This window comes from Papaver somniferum, chromosome 6 (genome assembly GCF_003573695.1).
Source record: "Papaver somniferum cultivar HN1 chromosome 6, ASM357369v1, whole genome shotgun sequence".
In the NCBI taxonomy this organism is placed as follows: domain Eukaryota; kingdom Viridiplantae; phylum Streptophyta; class Magnoliopsida; order Ranunculales; family Papaveraceae; genus Papaver; species Papaver somniferum.
Genome location: NC_039363.1, coordinates 114,649,110 through 114,672,419, shown reverse-complemented (window position 1 = coordinate 114,672,419; position 23,310 = coordinate 114,649,110). Strand labels below are relative to the sequence as shown.

Genomic DNA, 23,310 nt, shown 5'->3' with positions numbered 1-23,310 from the left:
ATCGGTTGGGTTTTCCAAACTCAGCATAAATTCTCGGGTCGAGAACTTCTGCCAGTTCACGGACTGGATTCGCACAAACGATTTTTGGAAAATCCAGCAGAATTTCTCGGACGAGAACTTCTATCAGTTCGCGGACTTGGCAAGCCAATTCCACAATCCTACCGATTTCTCTTGATCAACAAAGTTAGAAAAACTTCAGTTCAAGGAATACATGGTTATGTAATCTAAACTCTTATTCCAATCACTTGAAATATTCTTAGAGGACGTTATATAGTTGTTACACTATTTCTCGTCAAAGAAATTTTCAAGATGATCGAAACATACATGACTTTCATCACTTGGTAAAGAAAAACATGATTAGAGCGAAACGCTTTCCAACACACATTTCGAGATATAGATAGGCGAGATATACTCAGCTCGAAATACCAAATGTGTATGATCATAGTTTATATATATAGCATATGACTTTTGTCTCAAGAAGTAGGAGATAGAATAGATATACTTTTGAGTGATAGATAAGTTCAAGTATTCACATACCTTTTTATCGAGAAGTTCCACCGGTTTCTTGAGTAGTTTTTCTTCTTGTCTGATGAATCGACATGAAGTTCTTGAGCTCAACTACACTTACTATCCTAGTCCGAGACTTATCTATAATAGACTAGAAATAAAGACTTATAGTTTTGATCACTAACATTGACAAACATGCTTGATATAGAAACGCATGCGAGGTTGACCGAACTATGCTCTAACAATAAGGATTTGTAGGAAACAAGGGTTTGTTTTTTAATTGAGAGGATAGGGTTACAGCTGAAAAAAGGATCACAATTACTTATAAGAGCCTCCAGAAGCCACTTCAATTTCTTTATCTTCAAGAATGAATAAAAAACAGTTTCTGAGAAGCCAATAATATAGAGAAAGGATGAACAGTGCATCTGGGAACTTGTATTGAAATGGGTATGACCCAGCAGAGAAGAAAGAGATGAAGCTCATGAGGAAATCGATTGCAGGGAGGCGCAGCCAGAACATTATGGAGCAGATTGAAATCGAATTAGCCATCCGTCTAAGTAGAAATTCCGGATCAGATAACAACGCCTCTAATATGAGATAAAATAAAAATCCAAAGAAACAACATCAAGGGTATGATTAAAAAGGTAGGGTTTTGAGTTAGGTATAGGTAATAGGTTAAACATCCACATCAAATCAGACACCCGAGATTGAATTAAATACTACATCGTGGAGGCCGGTGGATAGAAGATTTAGTTGATGAAGATTAAGTGAAACATGAAGATGGATTTAGGTTTAACGGAGGAAGATTTCAAAATTTTGGGTTTTTGACGGAGGGTAAGTTGACTCCGATTTGACAGGGAGAGGAGAGAGCTCGAGGTTATTTTGGGTTTTTTTTTTTTTTGGTTTTTTCTCTCTTCTGTAGAAACTTGTTAATGAGAACGATAGATTACCGTAATCTCTGTTAGTGTTGGTTTTCAAAAGAGAAGAAAAAGTTAAATTGTTTTCAAAAAGAAAAGTGAAATGTTTGGGTTGTTGGATCCTGTTTGATGGGTCTTGGGTATTAGGGTCAGTTTCATCCTTAAAGTTTGTATCATCAATTTCATCATGCAGTTAAAATTTCTCTAAAGTATTTGGGCCACATGTTTGATGGGTATTGGGTTTTAGGTCCAGTTGAAAAACTTTGTGGTTCTAAAGTATTCGTGGCCACATGTTTTGCAACACGTGAAATGTCATCACGTGGTCTTCTGTTTTAAGAAATTTTTATACGTTTTCGGTAAAACCCAAAATACCGGCTTGTTTGGTTCATATCAAGAATTTTTCTAAGAAGAAAATCTTCTTCGCCTAAATCTTCCCCATTCTATATATTGTTTTTACGAGTCCTTTACAGTAGGACGGATTTCTAGCTTCCTATTGCAGGACGCTGAGAATTTATTTACTTAATTATTTTTTTGCATGGAATCCGTTCATTTGATGGATGATTTATTTTGGGTTGGTTTTATCATGGTTATCTAGAGTAAATAACATAATTTTTTCCTCAATGTTTTTTTAGACAATAATTTTTAAATTCGCTGGTTTAGAGAACCTTCTGTGGTTTTATTATTATAAGAATAGATGATATAGGCTTCTCTTTTGGATTCTTTAATTTGAGTCCTACTTGGTGTCTGTTCTAGTTCCTCCCCTCCAAAATCTCAAATGGTCGATTTGCTTATTTATCTTGCCCCAACTGGAAAAAAATCAAGAGAATCCAGGTACACAATTTCTAAAATCTCTTATCTCTATTTGCGTTGTTTTGTTATTCTGATTTCCCTGATCTCTATTAGAGTTGTTTTGTTATTTGGTTGATTGGTTGCTTACTTTCTTCTTAAAAATTGCTGAATTTATTACTACCATATCTTGTCTTTGCGTAAGTAATTTGGAAACCGTATAATTTTTTTTTTTTTGCATATACTGTGAAAGTTGGCTTGCTCTTTTGATTTGGACTCATAAGCTGAGGTTTGACTAGACTCAGGAACTCTAATTTTCTTATGCTATTTTCCTTTATTCTTAATTTCTTCTATTGCATCATGAAAATTCTGACATGGAACACACAAGGGTGTGGCCAGAAAAAAACTCAACAACATATAAACACTTTACTTAATGTTGAAAAACATGATGTTTTGTTTCTTTCAGAAACTAAGTCTCAAAGGGGACTTATGAGAAACATACTAAAAATACTTCCCTAATACCCACATTGTAGACCCAGATGGTATAACTGGGGGAACTTGCAATTTCTTCGGGTGGATGGTTTCCATTTTGAAGTTGTTCAATGGAATCTAAACATGATAAACATCATAGTAAAAAATAATTTTCATTCAAAGGAATGGTTGCTTACTTGTTTATATGGCTCACCAAAACATGAAATGAAACTTGAAATAATGGGATATCTAGAAAATATAGCACAAAGAGTTAACATCAACTCAATGCCCTGGCTAGTTATTGGAGACCTTGATATAATATTCAATAGTGAGGAAAAGGAAGGTGGTCTTCCTTTCGACAGACAAAAAATTGAACCTATAATGAATCTAATACAAAGAACAGGTCTGGAGGACCTGGGTTTCAAAGGAAACATTTTTACATGGAGTAACAAAAGAGAGGATCTGGCTAATATTAAGCAGAGGCTAGAAAGAGCCTTAGCCAATGCTCAATGGAATTTAGAATTCCCGGAAGCATCCCTTGAAAATTTGGTGGCTATTGGCTCAGATCATGGGCCAATATGCCTTTCTCTGAAATCTTCTTCTACTTTTTTTTCTCCAACTTTCAAGTTTTATGACACTTGGCTTAAAGAACCTACTTGCATAGAGGTTATAAGAAAATCCTGGGTTGTTAATTCTGGGAATCATGTTTTAGATCTTATTGAACCAACAAATGAAACTAATATTAAGCTCATAAACAATAAATTATTAGAACTAGAAGCATTGTACGATTCACGGGAGGAAATCGCCAAACAACAATCAATAAACAATATAATAGCTTTGGGGGAAAGAAACACAACTTTCTTTCATATTACCGCACTGAAAAGAAGAAAAATAAATAATATATTGTATACAAGATAAAAATGATAATGTAGTTTCTGATAGAATAGAAACTGAAGAAGTTCTAAATTCTTACTTCTCCGAGTTGTTCACTAAGACTTCTCCAAATTTGGAAGAACAAATCTTTTCTAACATTAAACCTTGTATATACTTTGATGAAAACAATGCCTTAACTGTAGTTCCTTTTCCATATGAAATAAGGGAGGTGGTAAAAAACTAAAACCAAACAAAGCTCCGGGATCAGATGGTTTCCCAATGAGTTTTTTCAAACATAATTGGGGAATAGTAGGACCATAATTAGTGGATGTAATACAAGATTTTTTCCAAAACAAAAAACTAAATAGTGAGCTAAATAAAACCTTTCTTTTTCTAATCCCAAAAATAAAAAATCCAAAATCTCCAGCAGACTTCAGACCAATTGGTCTGTGCAATACACCCTACAAAATCATAGCTAAGATAATGGGAAATAAGTTAAAAAAATATCTGGAAAACATAATTTCACCTTTACAGTCTGCCTTTCTTTCTTCCAGGAAAATTTCAGACAACATTATTGTTTCCCATGAAATGGTGTACTCTATGAAAAAAAGTAAAAAGAAAACAGGTAACATTGGTCTCAAAATTGACATGTCGAAGGCATTCGACAGGGTCAACTGGACATTTCTGATCAAAACTCTTCGAGATTTCGGCTTCTTTGAACATTGGTGTACACTAATTTATCCATGTATTTATACTTCCTCTATTGTTGTTCTTCTTAATGGCAACCCTTGTAGTGGATTCAAACCTTTTAGGGGAATAAGGCAAGGAGATCCATTGTCTTCATACCTATTCATATTGTGCATGGAAGTGTTTTCAAGACTGTTAAATCACTTAGAAAGTAAGAAAAAAGTTCAAGGGATAAAATTAACACCTAAATCAACTTCAGTTTCACACCTCTTTTTCGCAGATGATCTCCTTCTGTTCACTAGAGCTGATTTAGGTAGTTGTAAAAATATGCTAGAAGCAATTCAGTTGTTTAGTCCTTCATCAGGGAAAGTAATTAATTTTGCAAAATCTGGACTGCTTTTTAGCAAAAAAGTTCACAGTAAACACTTAATATGCAGATTAATGAAGATCAAAAAGATAAATATAAAAGACACACATCTAGGGATGCCTCTGTTCATAGATAGATCAAAGCTTAAAGCCTTTGATAATATAATCGAAAGAATGGAACAAAGAATAAAAACTTAGCTGGGAAAGATCCTGTCACAGCCAAGCAAACTAGTTTTGAAAAAGTTTTTTTATCTAGCATGCCAATATTCAGTATGGGTTGCTTTGCATTACCTAAAAAGATCACTAAACAAATCAATAATATACAAAAGAGACTTTTGGTGGGGAAAACACACAAATTCTAAAGGTATTTACATAAAATCCTTTGACTTTCTATGTAAACCAATAGAACATGGAGGCTTAGGATTTAAAGAAGCTAACAAGGTCAACCAAGCAATGATCAGCAGAATAGCTTGGAGGCTAGTTAGTAACCCTGATGATCTATGGGATCAAATTCTTAAAGGAAAATACTTTAAGGAAACAAGAACCTTACATTCCAAGAAGAAATCAAAAGCTTCTTGGATATGGAAATGCATCTTACAAGGAATAAAACATATTAAAAAATACAGTATGTGGGAAGTGAGTGATGGAAAATCCGTAAATATCTGGGATGATAAATAGATACCAACCAGGGAAGAGACTTTAGCAGAGTCTATTCACCAAAGAAACACAAACATAACACTTGTGTCCGAGATCGTAGAATCAAACACAAAAAAGTGGCATTTGGAACTGCTACAATCTTTGTTTGACAACTCAATAGTGCAAGAAATCAATAACATAATGCTATATAAGAATGCTGAAGGACAGTTGAAAAGAGATAAACTAAGATGGACCTTAACTAGGAATGGAGAATTTTCTGTCAAGTCTCTATATGCCATATTACTAAATCCTTCTAATACCATTTCAGACAAAACTAAGAAGTTTTAGAAAGGATTATGGAGCATGGATACTTCTCAAAGAATCAAGTTGTTCGTCTGGAAATGTTTGCAAGATGCACTGCCTACTAAACAGAAATTAAGATCTGTGGAATACAAATGTGTGTTTTGTAATGATGCAGTGGAATCTACATATCACCTGTTCTCTGATTGTGACTATGCAAAGGATGTGTGGAATCTTCCACCAATGGCGTCTCATGGAGCACCTCAAAACTCAAACTCTATCAATAATTATTTCTTGCATAAATATAATGAATGGATAGCAGGAGATTTGAATTCTATATAATGAATGAATGGCACTTGCAACAACTAAGTGCTGGTTCATCTGGAAGGAAAGGTATCTTAGGATTTTTGAAGATCAATCTAGAACACCTGAACAACTTACATTAGATATCACTAGAAACTATGCTTACTAGCATCCAACTAATTTGAATAGTTTGAGTGAACCTGAATGTAGAATCATAAAACCAACACCACATTGGAACTTCCCAGTCACTAACACTTTCAAACTAAATTGTGGTGCATCCTGATTATCTGAGAATACTAATGCAGGTTTTGGTTTTATCCTTCGTAACTGGAAAGGAACCTTCAAAGGAGCAGAATCATGCATCTTTAGAATCTCCACAGCTGAAGAAACAGAAGCTTTAACCGTTCTGCATGCAACTAAATGGGACCTCTCAAAGAATTTACAAAATCTGGTCATTGAAGGGGATAATCAGGCAGTAATAAGGTACTTACAAGGAAAAGTTTCAACCATCCGATGGCAAAGTCTATCTATTCTTGAAGAAGTAAAGAAGACAACAGTCAACTTAGTTTCTTTTTTGGGATTCCACTATGTAGACAGAAAGGCCAACAGAGTATCTGATCTATTGGCTAAAAAGGGAAGGAAAAGCAACATCATAACCTCATGGGGAGACCAAGCACCTAGTTTTTTTTAATTCCAACAATAGCTTATGACACTGTCAACGCTTATGAAGTATGTAATTTAAACAACTTTCCTGTAACAGTTTCTGAGGGAGGGTAGTCTAACAGATTTAGTCATCAGAAATACTTCCCATTCTGAGTTAGTAACAGATGAGACTGAATCAATATGATTATCAGCCTCAGCTCTCTTTTAATATATACCTATTTTCAAAAAATAAATAATTGCAGACCAGATAACTTAAGTGAAAATTTGAACCCTAAATAACTTAAGTGAAAACAAAACCTAGATAACTTAACACCCATATTTCCTATCATGGTAACAAATCACATCAAACTACATGATCAATTAAAACCATTGCCGTCGGGAATAGAACCAAATGCTGATCTTGCTGTGAGCCCAAAAGGTGACGGAAATTTGAGCAATAAAGATACGGACCTGTCCAAGGGTTATGCTTACGGTCCTGGTGAGAATGATTAGGAGTCCAGGAATCTGAAGGTACTCTTGAACCGACTCCTCTGGAGCCACAGGGTGTCCACAACTGCGATTCCCACAACAGTAGAAGGACTTGATATAAGATTTCTTCTCTGCAACAAGTGTTGAATAGGCCCTCTTCTGTTAAGGGTGAGCTTTGGGAGAACAAAACCACCTTTGCGGGGGAATGATACACAACCGGGCCGAGAATGAGATGACGAGTCGGGCTTAGGAAAACACATGGGCCATCCGATCATAGGAATTTCTTGGTTCGCTAGGACACTGAGAAACAAGAGGATTTTAGTTTATCAGCATAGTCATTGAACAAGATATACGAAAACAGGAGATAACCACCATGTAAATATATTCATGGATCTATATATAAAACCATATGGAAAATAAGAGAATACATAAAAAAAGGTAAATCATCTATAAACTCAAAAAAAACAAAACAAACAACCATCTATTACGAGACATGAGGAAACAATAACCAAGCAACATAAGATACCAAAACAACATTTATTGTTATCAATATACGTATATATAACTCAAAAAGAAAAAACAAGATAAAAAAATTCCAAAGTATACATATATATAACTCAAAAACTGTTGAAGTGACATGTGTCTGACCACTACCTACATGTGTCATAGTGCATGCACATGCCTCCTTCATGCTTAACACCTGTTGTCTTTTCTCTTCTACTAATTACACATGTAATGGAGTATCTACCTTCTCTTACTTTCCTACATGTATTTAATGAGAAGAACAATGAATGAGAAATGTGTCTTATTCTCTTTCTCTTGTCTCCTTTATGTTTTACTCTTTTGTCTCCTCCATGCAACAAACTTAAATACGTTATCAGCACTTTGTTCTTTGTTTCCAGTTGAACATTAATCCTTCACAAACAAAAGTAGTTGGTTCTAGCATTAATATCAAGTAGGATTTTCGAAAAGTAGGTATTCCTTAAACTTCCTTTCTATATTTCCCTTAAAATTCAGTACTCATAAGAGTAATTATTTTGATTTGCATGCATTTTATTCTTCTTCTTCTTTTGATTTAAATGCATGTTTGTCCTTCTTCTTCATCACATGATAATTATAGATAATAGTACTTTACTCTATTTTCTTATCACTTGCTTGTATACTCTCTTGATAGTTATAAATTTCTTTTGATAATAAATGTGATAGGAAATGTAATAATCCATGATGCATGTTCATCTCCCTTATTTATCTAGAGATTTTAAATATGTGTTGATTGATAAAATAATTTTATTTGTCCTTGTTTGAAAAAAGAAAAGAAAAGAGAAAACGTTTTTCTTTTTATGCATGCATGCTTGTCCTCTTGAAGAGACATAGTTGGTTTTATCATCTACTATTAAATATCTCCCTTAAAGTAATAAATATTTGTCCTTTTCACCCTACTAAATCAACTCATGTGATAGATAAAAGCATCTCTCGTTTGTTTTAAACTTTACCATATAAAGTTGAACCATTATGATATTATAATATATTGTCTTTTACCTTTGATTTACCTTTTGAAAAAAAAGATGCATATACATTAATAATTTTTTATGAAAAAGAAGAAGAAAGAAGATAATATTATGATTTGGCTCTTGTTAACTTGTGCACCCGGGCACAAGTTAAGCCCTATTATTTAATTATTTTTTACATTGAATTCAGATGAAAAACCTTGTTACATTGAATACTTTCTAGAGACTCGTGACGAAAAGCCTCAGATATCAATGAATTATTATTTTTCATTACTACCCTTCAATTATTATCCTTGTTTTGTTCTCAAATACTTCAAAACTAATTTTATGCATAATTTGAAAGACTAATGGACTAACTGGTGGTCGTCTCAGTGATAAATTTCACGATAACATTAGAAGACTCGGAAGTAAGGAGGAAACTTAATAGGAACTTGCAGAACAGGGAAGACATCTTAGATAATTTACTTCTGGCTTCTAGAAAAAACTTAATATATAATATATCAAATCAACCCCTGAAGCTAGACATATCGGCAAAGGATATATCTTTCTCCAATCTCCATATGTGGAAGATACTTGGGAAGAGATGATGCCGGAAAACAACTTATTATCTATCTGTAAAGATAAGTGGGAATTTTTTCTATCCCACTTAGTCGGTTTTAACTAACTTCTTTTACAAAAAAAACAAAACAAAAAAAAAAAACAGAATCCTTCATCTTCTGATCTTGATCTCTAGTTTCTTTATTCCACTAGGATCTCTCAAAAATAATTTCATGATTCACATAATTTCTGGTGATAATGATGGGTCACATGATCAATTAGTCTATCCATAATCTTGATCACCACTACCATTCTGAAACAGAAACATGGAATCTTAACATTTGGAGATTTGAATAGGATACTCTCAAAGACTACTCTCCTCTATCAACGAGTTGTCTTCCCACACAAACAGTTAGGAAATGTGTCAGGGAATGAGTTTGTAAGATACAAGATCTGCTACTTAATTTACAATTTTATAACAAAGGCTTGTTTGGAAGACAAGTTATTGTTAAATCCGAAATCCTTAAGATATGGAATAAATGTATATTTTTGGTTTTGAAAAATTCCAACTATAATCCAAATCATAAAAGTAAAAATTAGGTGACAATTAACCATTCTATCCATGGACCATGTAAAAAATACATGAAATTTTATAGCCTTCTCTCACACTCAGACGCAGCTTGCCATCTATATGTATAGTACTTTTCTCTTTTTCTCCAACTCAAGGTAGTGAAGAAGTTTTCTGCTTACAATTTCGGTTTAAAAAAATGTGGAAACCTTAGTTTTAATCAAACCCTATACAACAAAAAAATCATACAACAAATCAAAATGGTGAAGACTCAAAATCATACAACAACTAGGGCACCCCCAATAGATCTGTGTAACTCTCAAGGAAACACATTATCTTCTACTACTGGTAACTTTATCAGTCTGTTTATGGTTTTTCTTTTCCTTTTTGGTTTTTTTAGTTTGTTAGTTTGATGTCATGTTAAAATTTGTTTGAAATTACGGTGCTGGTAGGATCTTAAAAAATTAAGTTGTAAGAGTCTAAACTTGAATCTTTGTAAAGTGCATATTTGTGTTGTATTTGCGCCTCCTGAGATACCATAAGCACATGAATTTGAATATCTTATTGAATATATTGATTTCATGATCTTGTCTTGAATATCAAAGAAAACACTTGAACATTAAAATATAAGAGTTTAACACATGCTCAAATCACCATGTTGACATCATGTGAACTTTCCAAGATCAAAATATGTACATGTCGATGTTTTCGGAAATCCGAAGATATCAAACATATAGAAAATACATTAACACGTTTCAACTATGTCATGATGATGGTCGGTCCTGAGATCGCTCTTGACTCATGATCGGTTATGATTACAAAACTGAATTTCGCAAGTCAACTTCCTTTGATTTTGTTGATTGATATTCCTTTAATTCATAATCCCAAGAATTGAAATCATTTCGGAAGTTCAATACACTAATAATAATAAGTTACCAATTAGTGTTATGTCGATTCACGAAGTTCACTGATAAACTACATTTCGTAACTCCATATACTTAAGTTGTAGGAAACAACTGTTATAAATTTCCCTAATACATTGACCATAGTTTAATTGCAAAATCACCAATATTAGAGACAAGTAAACAAACTTTACTTCATATGTTATGACTTGAAAGAAAAAGAGAAAATTGGAATAAGTCAATTTTGTTGTTACTAACCTTGAATTAAAGGATAATGTGTTTGTCGTTGCTGATAGTATTCGGGTTCTTCATGAGTAATAAGAGCGAGTCTCAGCATTTCTATGTTCATAGTCTAACCTAATGAAGTTGAATCTAGTAATCAGATCAAACAGATTCAAGTTTTGTAACTAAAATTACGACAATCACACTTGATATACTAACGCTTGGTGGGTTCAAACGAATAATGCTCTAACACATTCTCTCTTGTCACAAAAGTCGAAGAATGGTAGAGATATATATTATAATATTGATGTAACTCAAGTTCATTAAAACTCAATTCGCTAATAAGAGAAGAAAATCAAGACCAATGTATAAACATACCAAAAAGTGAGGCTACTAATATGACTGCACATAGTATGCTTAAGCACAGTTTTCTACTGAACCAGAACCGAATCAGTAAGTTCGATTTAATTGATTTCAAAACCGTTATAACAATTAACCAAAATTGTTCTGGTTCAAAACCAAGCCGAGTCGGTAAGACTCTGAACTTGTTGTTATTGGTAAAAAACAATACAAAGATATTATCTAATTTACCTTCCTTCATATCTTCTTTTTATAATGAGTTTTGTTCTATCTGTAACTAGACGCGGCAATCGTTGGTCTGGATGAAATTGATATCAATCTTCATAGTGACTCATTTTTGTTTCTCTTTTGTGTCAAACCCTAATACTTCTCTTGTTTCTTATATCCCTTTTCCAAATTTTGATTTTTGTAAAAAAAATAATCAAAATGAGTATCATAATTGAATTGTTGCTACAGATTGAATCAGAAAATCGTTTCCTGTATTAAATATTTCTCATCTTATATCTCATAATAACTATTATAAGGTGAAAACCTTTTTTCTTGGACGTATTAATATCTGATCTACGAATAGTTTTCTCGATCGAAACCTTACGGGGGTAAAACATAATTGAGTTCCAAGTCGATGTGTAGCTATATTTGTTTATCATAAAAGTATCTAAAGATCTATTACATCCTTAGTTTTCTTTCAATATATGGTTCCACCGTTGGCCAATATAGGGTTTGTTTAGTATTAATATAACGTTTTGGTAAATTATAAAATCTAATTTTTGGATATCTTTCGATACGAGTTTTTATTAAATTTTGTTGTGTATTTATAAAGTGTAGTTAGATCTACAAATCATTTACTAACATTTATGACCTTTATTAACCATTTTAGACTAATGATTTTGGTTCAGTTTTAGGGGGTGAACCGGAACCAAACCAATATTTACCGATTTTCTATAATCTAAAATCATAAATTACCGTTTAATTAATGGTTCAATTTTATTTTAGGGTTAAACATTTTATACGTTACTTTTTCTCATTTTACCCGCACTATGTACAACCCTACCTGCTCAGTTACCAAACAGAACTACTACAGATACTGATGAGTGTCACCAAATGGTAGCTTGTCGATCTATATAATATTAACAATAACAATTCTATATATCAAAAGCTAAATTATATATAGTCGGATCCCTGCCGATCAAGTTTGTGCATGAAGCAAATCACAAAGATACGAAACCAATAAGAAAAATCTTCTTGTCTGCAATCTTCAAAAGACTTTTGTACCTGCACAATAACAAACTTGATTCCTGACTTATGATCGATCACTCAAGAAAGAAGTCTATTAACAATGGATGATCACAAGTCAATGTTAATGTCTTGATCTAATTTGTGTGACCTTGTGTTAGAAGCGAGGGATCTCAAGAATAATCAAACTAGGTGCAATCAAGAGCTAAACACCGTTAGTCAATAAAATAAATAACTGAAAACTAAAATAACAATGAAATTCTAGTTTTCCACTAACGGTACTGGTAGACGCTTCTTTATCCCAAAGAAGTCTTTGAACTTGCGGATGTAAGAGATTTTGCCTAATTAGGTTACTCTCCTCTCTATGATAATATTATGAGAATACTATTAGTCTTTGAACTGGCTCATGATAAGTTTCTAAGAAGAAAAACTTCAATATTTATAGACCAAGGTAGTTTAGATACCAAGGAATTTCCACAACCGAAGATATTCTTAAGATATACGATAAATCACCTAAAATCGGTTTGTCTAATTCCAACCAACATCAAACTGTATAACCGAAATCTTCATGGACAACTCAATATTGGCTAGCACTTAACTAATCTCAAAAATATTCTATACTATTTCGGTTTGGGATCTCACCTTGAGTATCAAGGAATATCTTTGAACAATTAAGGAATAAGGTTTCAGCACATGTTAAAATTATTTGTTATGTCGACATCTTGAACTTTCTTACTTTTCAAACCAAATTTTCAAATCACATAAACCCTAAAGAATACGTGACTTAAAGAAATCAGTTTTGCCTATTTGGACCGGTTCTACCATGAATCCTAAAATAAGTTAGGATCGGTTCTACCTTGACTCCCAATATAGGTAGGGATCGGTTTTACCTTGACTCCCAACATAAATTAGGATCGGTTCTACCTTGATTCCCTATATAGGTTAGGATGGTCCAATCTTAAGATCTTCAATGAAAACCGGATCATTAATCCTCTTAATTTCATTTCGACTATGAAACAAGTTCGTACATCTACTTCCTTAAACTCATATAACTAAACATAGTTTTCTAGGTATGAAATCAAACCTATGTTCACTGCAGTGTCTAGTAACAAGTTACAATATGTTGATGTCGCAATTACGAAGTTCAAAAGATAAGCATTATACTTTGTAATTCATTATACCAATGTAAAGCACTTCTCACTATTGATATATATAGTTCCTTGACACTTTGATCACAATATGATGATCAAGTCTAATATACTAGAGTTTCATATATATAACTTCGCATGTTATGTTTTCAATCAGAAACAACTTGAAAGCTTACGATATAGAAATGGAAACAAGTCAAGTCATGTATTACTAACCTCAAGTGGAAGGTTGATGTCATCATTGATGTCGATACTTCTTCGGAATTTTCAAGTTTTCAGATTAATAATTGTGTTATTCAACATTTTTAGACTTCCTAGTCTGACCGAAGTTGACTCTAGTAATCTAATCAAGCCTTTGTGAGTTTTGATATTAAAAATATGACAACCAACCTTGATATACCAACGCTTGGTGGGTTTAACCGAGCAATTCTCTAACACCCCTTGGCTTGGCTAGCGAGGGGAGCATATCTGTTTCTCATTATAGCAAACCCAAGCCTGACGAGAACTCAGTTTTCGCTTTTTGGTCGATACGAAAACTGTTTTGCCGTAACATAATTGACGGAAACAAAGTTTACTATCCATATTAATATTTTCTTGGCCATTTTTTTGTTACACTTCTCTCACACCCGATCATAACCATCAATTATTCTTGACGGCTCTATCTTCTCTACCATTGTATCTCAACATATATTTTTTCTTTATATACAGAAACTCTCATTCTCAAACAAACCTTGTCCAAATCAATTGAGTTTAATTGATTTTCTTACATAATCAAAATAATGACGAAGAGGTGGCGATGGCTGATTTTTTCCAAACAAGAGGCTATCCGTTAATTGATCTCGAGGTAAATTAGGTATTCGAAACTGAAATCCCTGTCGTGAGCACGATTCCATATTTGCTATATTAATGTGTTTAATGTAATGTTTTTGGTTTTAAAATTAAGATTTGGATTGTGTTGTAATATGATAAAACTTATCTAACATGCCGCTCACTTATCACTCATGAATATTATCTTCATCAAAAGAGCACCTCTTCTAGTTCTGCCTCGTCAAGTGAAAGATTTGCAACTTCGGATTCTCTCATGCCATGTAGTGGATCAAACTCATCTCCACTGATATCCCACATTCTACTCTCCTTATGTATAATTTTACTTCTCCATGAATGGAGACGAAGATTATTATGAACAAATTTTGAAAGCGTCCCCAAGTATCCCCAAATATCTGACACTGATAAGGCGTCCGATACGGATATGTCACCAATTTTGAAGTATCCGTGTTTCATTGGTTTAGAAAGGTAAACAACCTCCGTGGACGGGAGCTTTGCTTCCTGTTACCTGTAGAACAATATTATCCGGGCATTTACATAGTCTAAGAAGTTTCTATTCGCGGGGTTGCCTAAAACCAAAAACTGGATGTGCCATAAAGGTGAAAAATGGAGAATTGGGTAGAAATAACTATTCTTTTTTTGTTGAAAAACAACCATTTATTAACTAAGGAGGGAATTACAAACATCCATAATGGGTTCATTCCTAACTAGAGAGTCCAAAAAAGAAGGAAAAGGATCCCAAGATTCCTTCAAATAGAATTTCCTAGCTCGGTGTGCAAGCCGGTCAGCTACCCTATTCTTAATACGTTTTACATACATAACATTATAAACACCACTACTAGAAATAAAACGCCGACAATCTTCAAGAAGATCATTGAATCTCCACCGACTGAGTAACTGACTTCATTAACAAAATTCACCACTTGAAAACATTCACTGACGAAAAGAACTTTGGACAGGTTTAACTCCTTCACCCAGGAGATTTCCAAAAAGAGAACAGTTGCCTCCGAACAAACTGCATCTGAAACCAGCCCAAAGTCTGAACGAGAAAGCTTTATTCTACCTGTATTATCACATAAGATCATACCCACACCCATGTTAAAATCCTTAAAAGAACCATCTAAGAACAAAACATGGTTGACAACAGTAGCATAAGTTTTAACACTATTCCTAGGAACTTGAACTGGGAAAGAAGGAGCAATATAGGTATTAATCATTCTTCTAGTATTCAGAATAACGTTTTCCAAGTTAATGGAAACTCTTTTGAAGAGCACATCACACCTCAGCTTCCAAATACAACAGAAAACAATAGCAGCAATACTAGGCCAGTCCACTGCAAAAGGCAACTGACCCAAACTCAAATCAAACCAGCTAAGGAAGTAATCATCGATCCAAGGATAATCATAAGAAACTAAATGTTGCAAGGATAAACCAAACCATATATGGGAAGCTAAAGGACACTGAACAAACAGGTGCAGGACAGTTTCAACATCATTATTGCAAAGAGGGCAAGAGTCATCCACAAAGCTATTATAAGCTTTCATAGTAGAGTTTACAGGCAACATATAAGCAAAAATCTTCCACATAAAAAACCTGATATTGGGCAAGCACTGCAGAGACCAAACTTTTTTCCAATAAACAGACTCTTCTACTGATCTAACCTCAATAGTATAAACTTTATAAGCTGATTTAATAGTAAAAATACCATCTTTAGTATGAGACTACATGATTTTATCTTCACACTGCAGATTTAATATAATTGTCCTAATTTTAATAGTAAAAATACAATCTTTAGTATGAGACCACATGATTTTATCTTCACACTGCAGATTTAATATAATTGTCCTAATTTTAATCACATCTTCAGGGGAAAACAAAGAATCCAGAAGGCTTAAGTTCCAAGTATTAGTATGCATATCAATAAGCTCACTGACAAAAACATAATCATTAAAATCAGGATTAATAGATAAAGTTGGTGAAGAAGCGTACGACAACCAATTTGAAGACCAGGTTTTTGTCGATTTACCATTATTGATTTTACTGAAAATGTTAGACCTTAAGAAACTCAAACCTTTAACTATACCTTTCCACATCCAGGAAGAAGAATCCGCAGCTTTGTCGATTTCTAATAGATTTTGATTGGGAAAATACTTGTCTTTCAAAAACCTAGATACCAACTGATCAGGGAACTGCAAAATTCTCCAACCCAATTTAGTAATAAAGACTCTATTGGTAGCATATGAATTTCTAATACCAAGACCCCACATCTCTTAGACCTTCCTATATCTAGCCAAGAACGAAAGTAAGCAGCTCTCCGAGGATTTTTCTTAGACCACCAAAAAGTTCTCTGGATAGAGTCTATTTTAGAAGTAAAATTCTTAGGCAAAGGAAAACATGACATATGATATACTGCAAGAGTAGACAAAACATGTTTAGTAATCACTGTTCTGCCAGCTCCATTTAAATTCGTTCTTTTCATGTTACTTAATCTAGAATAGAACTTATCCAGCAAGAATTTGAAGGATTTAGATTTATCTCTATTAATAAACAAGGGAGTTCCAAGGTACTTTTCATAACTAGAGAGAAACTTCATGCCTAAAGATCTAGATAACAATTTAATATGCTTGTGATGCATCTTGGCGCTCGTAAAGAAACCAGACTTTTCAAAATTTATGGCTTGACCCGAAGCTTTTGCAAATTTATTTATTATCATCAAAAGGTTTCTAGCATAAGTAATGGAAGTCTTAGAGAACAACATACAATCATCCGCAAAAAATAAATGAGAAATCGAAGGACTGTTGTTTCTAATTTTAAAACCTTAAATCAATTTATCATCATGACCTTTCAATAGCAACTGGGATAACACCTCCATACACAATATAAATATATAGGGGGACAGGCAGTCACCTTGTCTTATACCTATGGAAGGGTAAAAAACCTCTCCAGGTGAACCATTTATAAGGACAGAATAAGAGACCGTACTAATACATTGAAGAATTAACTGACACCAATCATCGGAGAAACCTAGCTTCTTAAAAACAGCCATAATAAAGGACCATTCCAATCTATCGAAAGCTTTTGATAAATCAAGTTTAATAGCCATATATCCATTCTTAGCTCTCTTTTTCTTTTTCTTTTAAAAGAGTGCAAGATTTCATGACTTATAACGATATTATCTTGTATTTGCCTATTTGAAATAAAAGCCGATTGAAAGGGGGATATAAGAGAATCTAGCAAAGGCTTGAGCCGGTTTGTTAAAATTTTTGATATGATTTTGTAAACTTTGTTGGCCAAACTAATAGGACGAAACTCATGCGGAGAAGACAGATTATTTACCTTAGGGATAAGAGCTATGAAGAAATAGTTAAGCTGTTTCAGCAAGAACTTAGTTTTAAAAAAGTTCTGAATATGCTCAGTTACCTGACCAGAAACGATGTCCCAATTATCTCTGCAAAAACCTTCAGGAAAACCGTCCGACCCTGGAGAATTCCACGGTTCCATTACGTTGACAGTAAAATAAATTTCATCCACGGTGGGAGGATATTCTCACCCCAAATTCAAAATCGTGAGGCACGCTAAAGAAATATGTTAGGCGCGGAATCAAATCAATCCCTTGCTTCTCAACATTAAACATTCATTACTTCTATTGCATTTCTAGATGATTATTCTATGGTTTTGCTTTTCGTCTATACACACACATATATATATAGAGTTTCAAGGAAACCCATTTTGTAAGAATTGTGTTTAAGTTTTAACTAGTTCTTGGAGCTTGATTAGTTTTCTACAATCTAGCTCCAACGGTAAGAATTCCACCCGGTAGCTCCAATGGCAAGCGTTGCTCCTGTAGTTGATGCGGAGTACCTAAAGGAAATTGAGAAAGCACGTGAAGATCTTAGCGCGCTTATCATTAGCAAGAAATGCGCACCCATTATGCTTCGCTTAGCGTACTTTTCTTTCATTAATCCTTTTCGTTCTTGAATTATTAGTTCTTATTTGTACTTACTCAGATTCTTTTATATGGCCATGACTTGTGGATGAACATTTGTTTGATGCTTCTTGTAGGTGGCATGATGCGGGAACTTATGATGCTAAAACAAAAACTGGTGGTCCTAATGGATCAATAAGGCATGACAGTGAACTTAAGCATGGTGCAAATACTGGCTTGAATATAGCAATAGAAATTTGTGGTGAGATTTCTGTTTTTTCTGGGTTCCCAGACTCAGTTCATGTGTACCGCTACTTACATGCCGTTCCAGTTCAAGCATAATGCACAGCTTTGTATTACGCCTTTGTAGTCTTATATATTTCTAATCTAGCATTTAGAATTTCCTTTCTATATCAGCTGGCATAATCGATATCTTTGATATACAAAAGTTGATTACTCTTTAAGGGAGTTCCTTCTTTCTGTTTGATACCAGAGGAAGTAAAGAAGAAACATCCAAAGATTACTTATGCAGACCTTTACCAGGTACATGGCATGCATTTCTTACAACGTATGGCTGCCTTGCAACATGTGCAGGCGCATAGATAACCTTCAAAAAACAGCAACATGAATAGATAGTATCCCATCTCCCAGTTATATTGACTATCATTAGACATTAAAGTGAGTCGACATGGAAATCAGATTAACTTGATTACTTGTCTTGATTTCCCTCTTTTGAGTGTCGAATTTGTTGTCATTTTTCCAGCTAGCTGGGGTTGTTGCAGTAAAAGTCACAGGAGGGCCAACTATTGACTTTATTCCCGGAAGACAGGTAACTGTGTGCTTGTTTACCCAATAATGGGGTTGGTCTCAGAACCATTGCTGACCACCAAATTAACTATATGATATCTCATTTGCCAGGATTTATTAGAATCTGATGAAGAAGGACGACTACCGGATGGTAAAAAAGGTAGTGTTAATTTAAATCAAGTAAATGGGACTGTACTTGTTTACAAGATATACAGACTGATGATGTTAATTCCATTGTTTGCCATAGATTTACAGCATCTGAAAGACGTATTTTACCGAATGGGGTTATCTAATCAGGATATCGTGGCATTGTCTGGAGGTCACACACTGGTAACGACAGATTCAGTTTCATCGACACTAATTTTTTTGGTGATAAAGTATGTGTCTGGAATGAATAGTTTAATTGGTTTTTGATGCTAGTAGGGAAGAGCGCATATAGAGAGGTCAGGTTTTGATGGCCCATGGACAAAGGAGCCTCTGAAATTTGATAACTCCTACTTTGTGTAAGACCTAAACATAAACAAGATCTTCTTCATTGTCCACTTATAATGTTAGTTACTTTTAAAAGTATTTACCGATTACTTATTTCCCTAAACGGTGTACTACATGTACCAGAGAACTCCTCAAAGAAGACACTGAAGGCTTATTAAAACTTCCAACAGACAAGGCACTATTGAATGATTCTAAGTTCCGCGACTATGTGGAACAATATGCTAAGGTAGTGATTCAGTCATTTAATCATTTTACTAATCAGTTATTAGTTCGAATCCGAACGATATGTTTCAAAATGGGGTTGTGGCAGGATGAAAATGCATTCTTCAAAGACTATGCAGCATCACACAAGAAACTTTCTGAACTAGGATTTACGCCGAAAAGTAGTGGCCTAGCAATGCATCAAAACATAGTAGAGGCGGCAAAGAACAGTACACTGGTGCAGCAAAGCGCATTAATAGTGGCAATTGCAGCGGCTATGGTTATACTAGGTTACATCTTTGAAGTTCACCGAAGAGTCTAAGTAATTCATGTGCCAAGACGAGTTCGACATATTACTACTCATAATAAACACTACTCTAAAAGCATTATTGATTGTGATAATCCATAACTACTGAATAAGAATGTTTGAAATACAAAAGGAATACATTGATTCGATATCCAGTACCTGAAACCCATATCTCCTCTTGAAGTTTTTTCTTTCAAGATATAGCACCCCTTAGTGAAGTTGCAAGAAATATAAAGAATCCGTAAGAGCTCAGATTCATTTGAAACACGAAAAGTTCCAAAAATAAATAATGCTGATGCTTAGCAGCGTGCTTTCTCATTACATGTAAGTTCACTTCAAATATAAGGAAGAAATGATCAGACAAAACTGTTACCAGCTGACAAACACTACAACAACTCTTCAGTCCCTCACTACAGGGACACGAATATTTCGAGGAGAACAAGTTTATCTCCATCCTAAACACAGACTGCAAAAGATTAAATAAGGAAAAACAACAAGTGCTTTTCAAGCTCTTGGACTAAAGGAGAGAGTAATATCTTCAAAAACTCTTAGCCTCTTGTCAACCTTTCTCTGGCAGGCAGGACTACTGCAATTATTTGCTACTGTCTTTACCGCCTCTTTGGTAGTTCCTATCACTGCAGCCATTAGAGCTTCCTCAAATGCATTACTATCAGGGAGTAGCTCAGCCCATTCACTGTCCTCTTTGACCGGGGAGCGCTTTCGGGTTTTATAATCCGATACTTCTCTAATTGGGGCGCATTCCGCATTGCCAGACCTGATTCTCTTAAGACCAAGTCCTAAATTATCTTGAGCCTGTGTTGCCACTGAATTTTTCACCAATTTCGATGAGTAAAACGGTGGTGCGTCGATGTTTAGGAAGTTGGTCCCAGCAATTGCTTGTTTCATTTTACTCTGAACTGGAACTGGAACTTGATTGTTCATTCTGTTCAAGTTAGAATTCTCATCTGCAAAATCCTCTTGGAGATTATTTTTCTTAGTTATGGTTACCAGAGTAGGTTCATTGCAAGGCTGAGGTTGCCAAATGGATGAAGAACCCAAAAACGCATCGAAAAGTCGACTCTGTTGAACTCTATCTTCTCCACAATCCTTATTCATGATTTCAGATTCAATGTCCTTGAGCATTTGTTGTGCTCTTTCAAAAGCTTTAAGATGAGAATCAATTCCTCTCGGGCCGTCCACAGTTGCAGGTCTCACTCGTCTTAGGGTTTCTTTAGCCTCAGAAACCCTCCCTTGTTTCATTAAACAAATGCCCAAGTTGCACATTTTGTTATTATCCGATGCAATCAAAAGTGCTCTTCTGTATGCATCTTCAGCTTCAATGTAGTTGTTCTGTTGCATATATGCCCATCCTAAATTCCCCTACAATAATCACAATTCAGTCATTTCTTAATTTTCTAAACTAATAGTGAGTTCTACAATTGGATCAAAATTCAGAACAAATGAGTTCCATCAATGCATCAGAACTTACCAGTAAACGAGTTGCTTCTTGTTCAATGGAGAGCTGGAATTTCTTCCCTTGCGATCGAGCCGTTTTAGTTCGCCTTCCATTGAAAGCCATCCCTTGTTGAATTAACAGCAATTTATGCTTCAAAACTCCAATTTGATCATCTAATCTCCCACATCTCTGCAAAAAAAAAAAAAGTTACACAATTTTACTCAAATGGCAGAAAACTCAGAATTGGGGTTCAAAAACAGATTAGGTTAAGAAAAGAAACCTTATATAAATCAAGAAGAATGTTGTCAAGAGATTCTTGTGCTTGATCAGAACACCGACTTCTCAATGACTTAATAGCTTCAATAGCTTCTTCTGCTCTGTTCTGCTGTTTCATTACAATAGCCATATCTTTTAAAGCACTGTCAACTCTGTCTCCAGCATTAATTGCAGCCCAGAACAATGGAATTGCTCTCTCTGGATCTTTATCCACTAACTAATCCACATAAAAAACAACCCATTAGCCAAAAAAATAAAATAAAAATTGATCATAAGAAGAACAAAAAAAGTTTGAGTTTTTAGTGACTAATTGGGAATTAAAGACTTGCCTGAACATTTTTGGCGATGACATAAGGAGTATCCCCTAAAGGGACTTTATGAGTAACATGAAAAGGTTCTGATCGGATCCCTTTGTTACCAATAGGCTTTACTGGTGAACACGGAGCAGATTTTGAAGGTCTGAAATTATGTATAATGCTGTTGTTGTTGTATAGATCTTGAATCAACATTTTGTTTTTTGTTCTAATCTGTTTTCTTCTGAGTAAAAAAAAAAACTTACTGATCTAAATTAATCGAAAGAGATGAAAATGAAGAAGAGATAAGTCTGTGAAGAAACAAGAAGAACTATAAAAATGGAACTGAAAGACAGAGTCAGAGGGTGAGAGAGAGATATGATTAGTTTTATTTTGGTATACAGAACTAGATGTTGATTTGGGAGCGGTTTTTAAATCTAATGGACCGTTAGAGAGTCAAACGTTTCAAAAACTAGCCGTTGAATTCTCTTGATTGCTCTATCTAATTCCAATAGTCGTGGAGATTGTTACGTGGGTTATTTTATCGTGTTTATTTTATTGCGTCAATTTTGATGAATGGTGTATCATGTATCTGGAAAGCGTGGGCATCTGAATAATCTTTACCGTTCATGGGTTCATCACAAGATGGCTACGTCAATTACAGGGGACCAAATTCTGCTGACCAAAGAGACCAAATGAGTCGAGTATTCCTTTTTAAGATCGTGGAAATTGAATTATTTTCCCCCTTTTTAGTGGGCCTTCACAAATATCCCTAACTGACTTTGTAAATATTCCTAGTGACATAACTGGAATTTTCATTAAAAATTTAATACCAGTAATTCCGTGTTTAACCTTCCACGGATTCTTCTTCTTTATTTCTATCTAATAACGCCTCCATCGCTCTCACCACCACCATCTTCATCGTTCCCATCACTACCACCATTTCGATCGCCTCCACCACAACCAGCACCACCACCTCCGTTATGTCCGCCATTACTATCAACAAATTTTATCTTCTTCTTTATAGTTTGAAAATTGAGTTTGGAAATCAGATTCTTATAAATCGAGAGATCTGATTTCTTTGGTTTCTTTGTGTGATGAACTGTAAAGAGATCGAGAAGATGAAGATGTTTCTGAACTGAGATTGAAGAGGAGGAGGTTTCAGTCATTTGAAGCAGAAAATAGGGTTGATTCGAATTTGGCAAAGAGTTGCAAATGAAAATTTGATTGAATTGGAGATGAATTGATGGTTGAAATTGATATATGGGTCCTC

The 23,310-nt window shown here is 34.4% G+C and overlaps 3 protein-coding genes across 4 annotated transcripts; 2 read left to right on the top strand and 1 right to left on the bottom strand.

Annotated features, from left to right (window-relative positions):
• Positions 1–1,940: 1,940 nt before the first annotated feature.
• On the top strand, positions 1,941–6,538 carry LOC113286067. 2 transcript variants are annotated; one of them, XM_026534785.1, is made up of 3 exons: positions 1,941–2,255; positions 5,572–5,936; positions 6,152–6,538. In XM_026534785.1, exons 2-3 carry the CDS (start codon positions 5,855–5,857, stop codon positions 6,535–6,537), a joined length of 468 nt encoding a protein of 155 aa, XP_026390570.1. In that variant the 5' UTR covers positions 1,941–2,255; positions 5,572–5,854; the 3' UTR covers position 6,538. The 2 variants fall into 2 exon arrangements, 1 of the variants encoding a protein (XP_026390570.1); XR_003329089.1 differs by lacking the exon at positions 5,572–5,936.
• An 11,486-nt stretch (positions 6,539–18,024) lies between these two features.
• Positions 18,025–20,161, top strand: LOC113288942 (L-ascorbate peroxidase 3-like). The gene is made up of 9 exons (XM_026538100.1): positions 18,025–18,224; positions 18,343–18,467; positions 18,699–18,748; positions 18,969–19,034; positions 19,124–19,172; positions 19,260–19,342; positions 19,436–19,515; positions 19,628–19,730; positions 19,815–20,161. Exons 1-9 carry the CDS (start codon positions 18,106–18,108, stop codon positions 20,025–20,027), a joined length of 888 nt encoding a protein of 295 aa, XP_026393885.1. The 5' UTR covers positions 18,025–18,105; the 3' UTR covers positions 20,028–20,161.
• A 122-nt stretch (positions 20,162–20,283) lies between these two features.
• Positions 20,284–22,322, bottom strand: LOC113288941 (protein POLLENLESS 3-LIKE 2-like). The gene is made up of 4 exons (XM_026538099.1): positions 22,074–22,322; positions 21,749–21,961; positions 21,502–21,657; positions 20,284–21,392 (listed from the first exon to the last, which is right to left on the bottom strand). The coding sequence occupies exons 1-4, from the start codon at positions 22,251–22,253 to the stop codon at positions 20,517–20,519; spliced, it is 1,425 nt and encodes a 474-aa protein (XP_026393884.1). The 5' UTR covers positions 22,254–22,322; the 3' UTR covers positions 20,284–20,516.
• Between the last annotated feature and the right edge of the window lie 988 nt (positions 22,323–23,310).

What these genes read in the sequence shown, in the direction of transcription:
- LOC113286067 (XM_026534785.1), top strand. Translation starts at nt 5,855, where the DNA reads ATGGATAGCAGGAGATTTGAATTCTATATAATGAATGAATGGCACTTG. An exon ending in TGGTTCATCTGGAAGGAAAG is followed by an intron (nt 5,937 to 6,151) that starts GTATCTTAGGAT and finishes ATACTAATGCAG; the next exon opens with GTTTTGGTTTTATCCTTCGT.
- LOC113288942 (XM_026538100.1), top strand. Translation starts at nt 18,106, where the DNA reads ATGGCAAGCGTTGCTCCTGTAGTTGATGCGGAGTACCTAAAGGAAATT. An exon ending in ACTTTATTCCCGGAAGACAG is followed by an intron (nt 19,035 to 19,123) that starts GTAACTGTGTGC and finishes CTCATTTGCCAG; the next exon opens with GATTTATTAGAATCTGATGA. An exon ending in TTTGATAACTCCTACTTTGT is followed by an intron (nt 19,516 to 19,627) that starts GTAAGACCTAAA and finishes TACATGTACCAG; the next exon opens with AGAACTCCTCAAAGAAGACA.
- LOC113288941 (XM_026538099.1), bottom strand. Translation starts at nt 22,253, where the DNA reads ATGTTGATTCAAGATCTATACAACAACAACAGCATTATACATAATTTC. An exon ending in TTCTTCTTGATTTATATAAG is followed by an intron (nt 21,658 to 21,748) that starts GTTTCTTTTCTT and finishes TTTTTTTTGCAG; the next exon opens with AGATGTGGGAGATTAGATGA. An exon ending in AAGAAGCAACTCGTTTACTG is followed by an intron (nt 21,393 to 21,501) that starts GTAAGTTCTGAT and finishes TGATTATTGTAG; the next exon opens with GGGAATTTAGGATGGGCATA.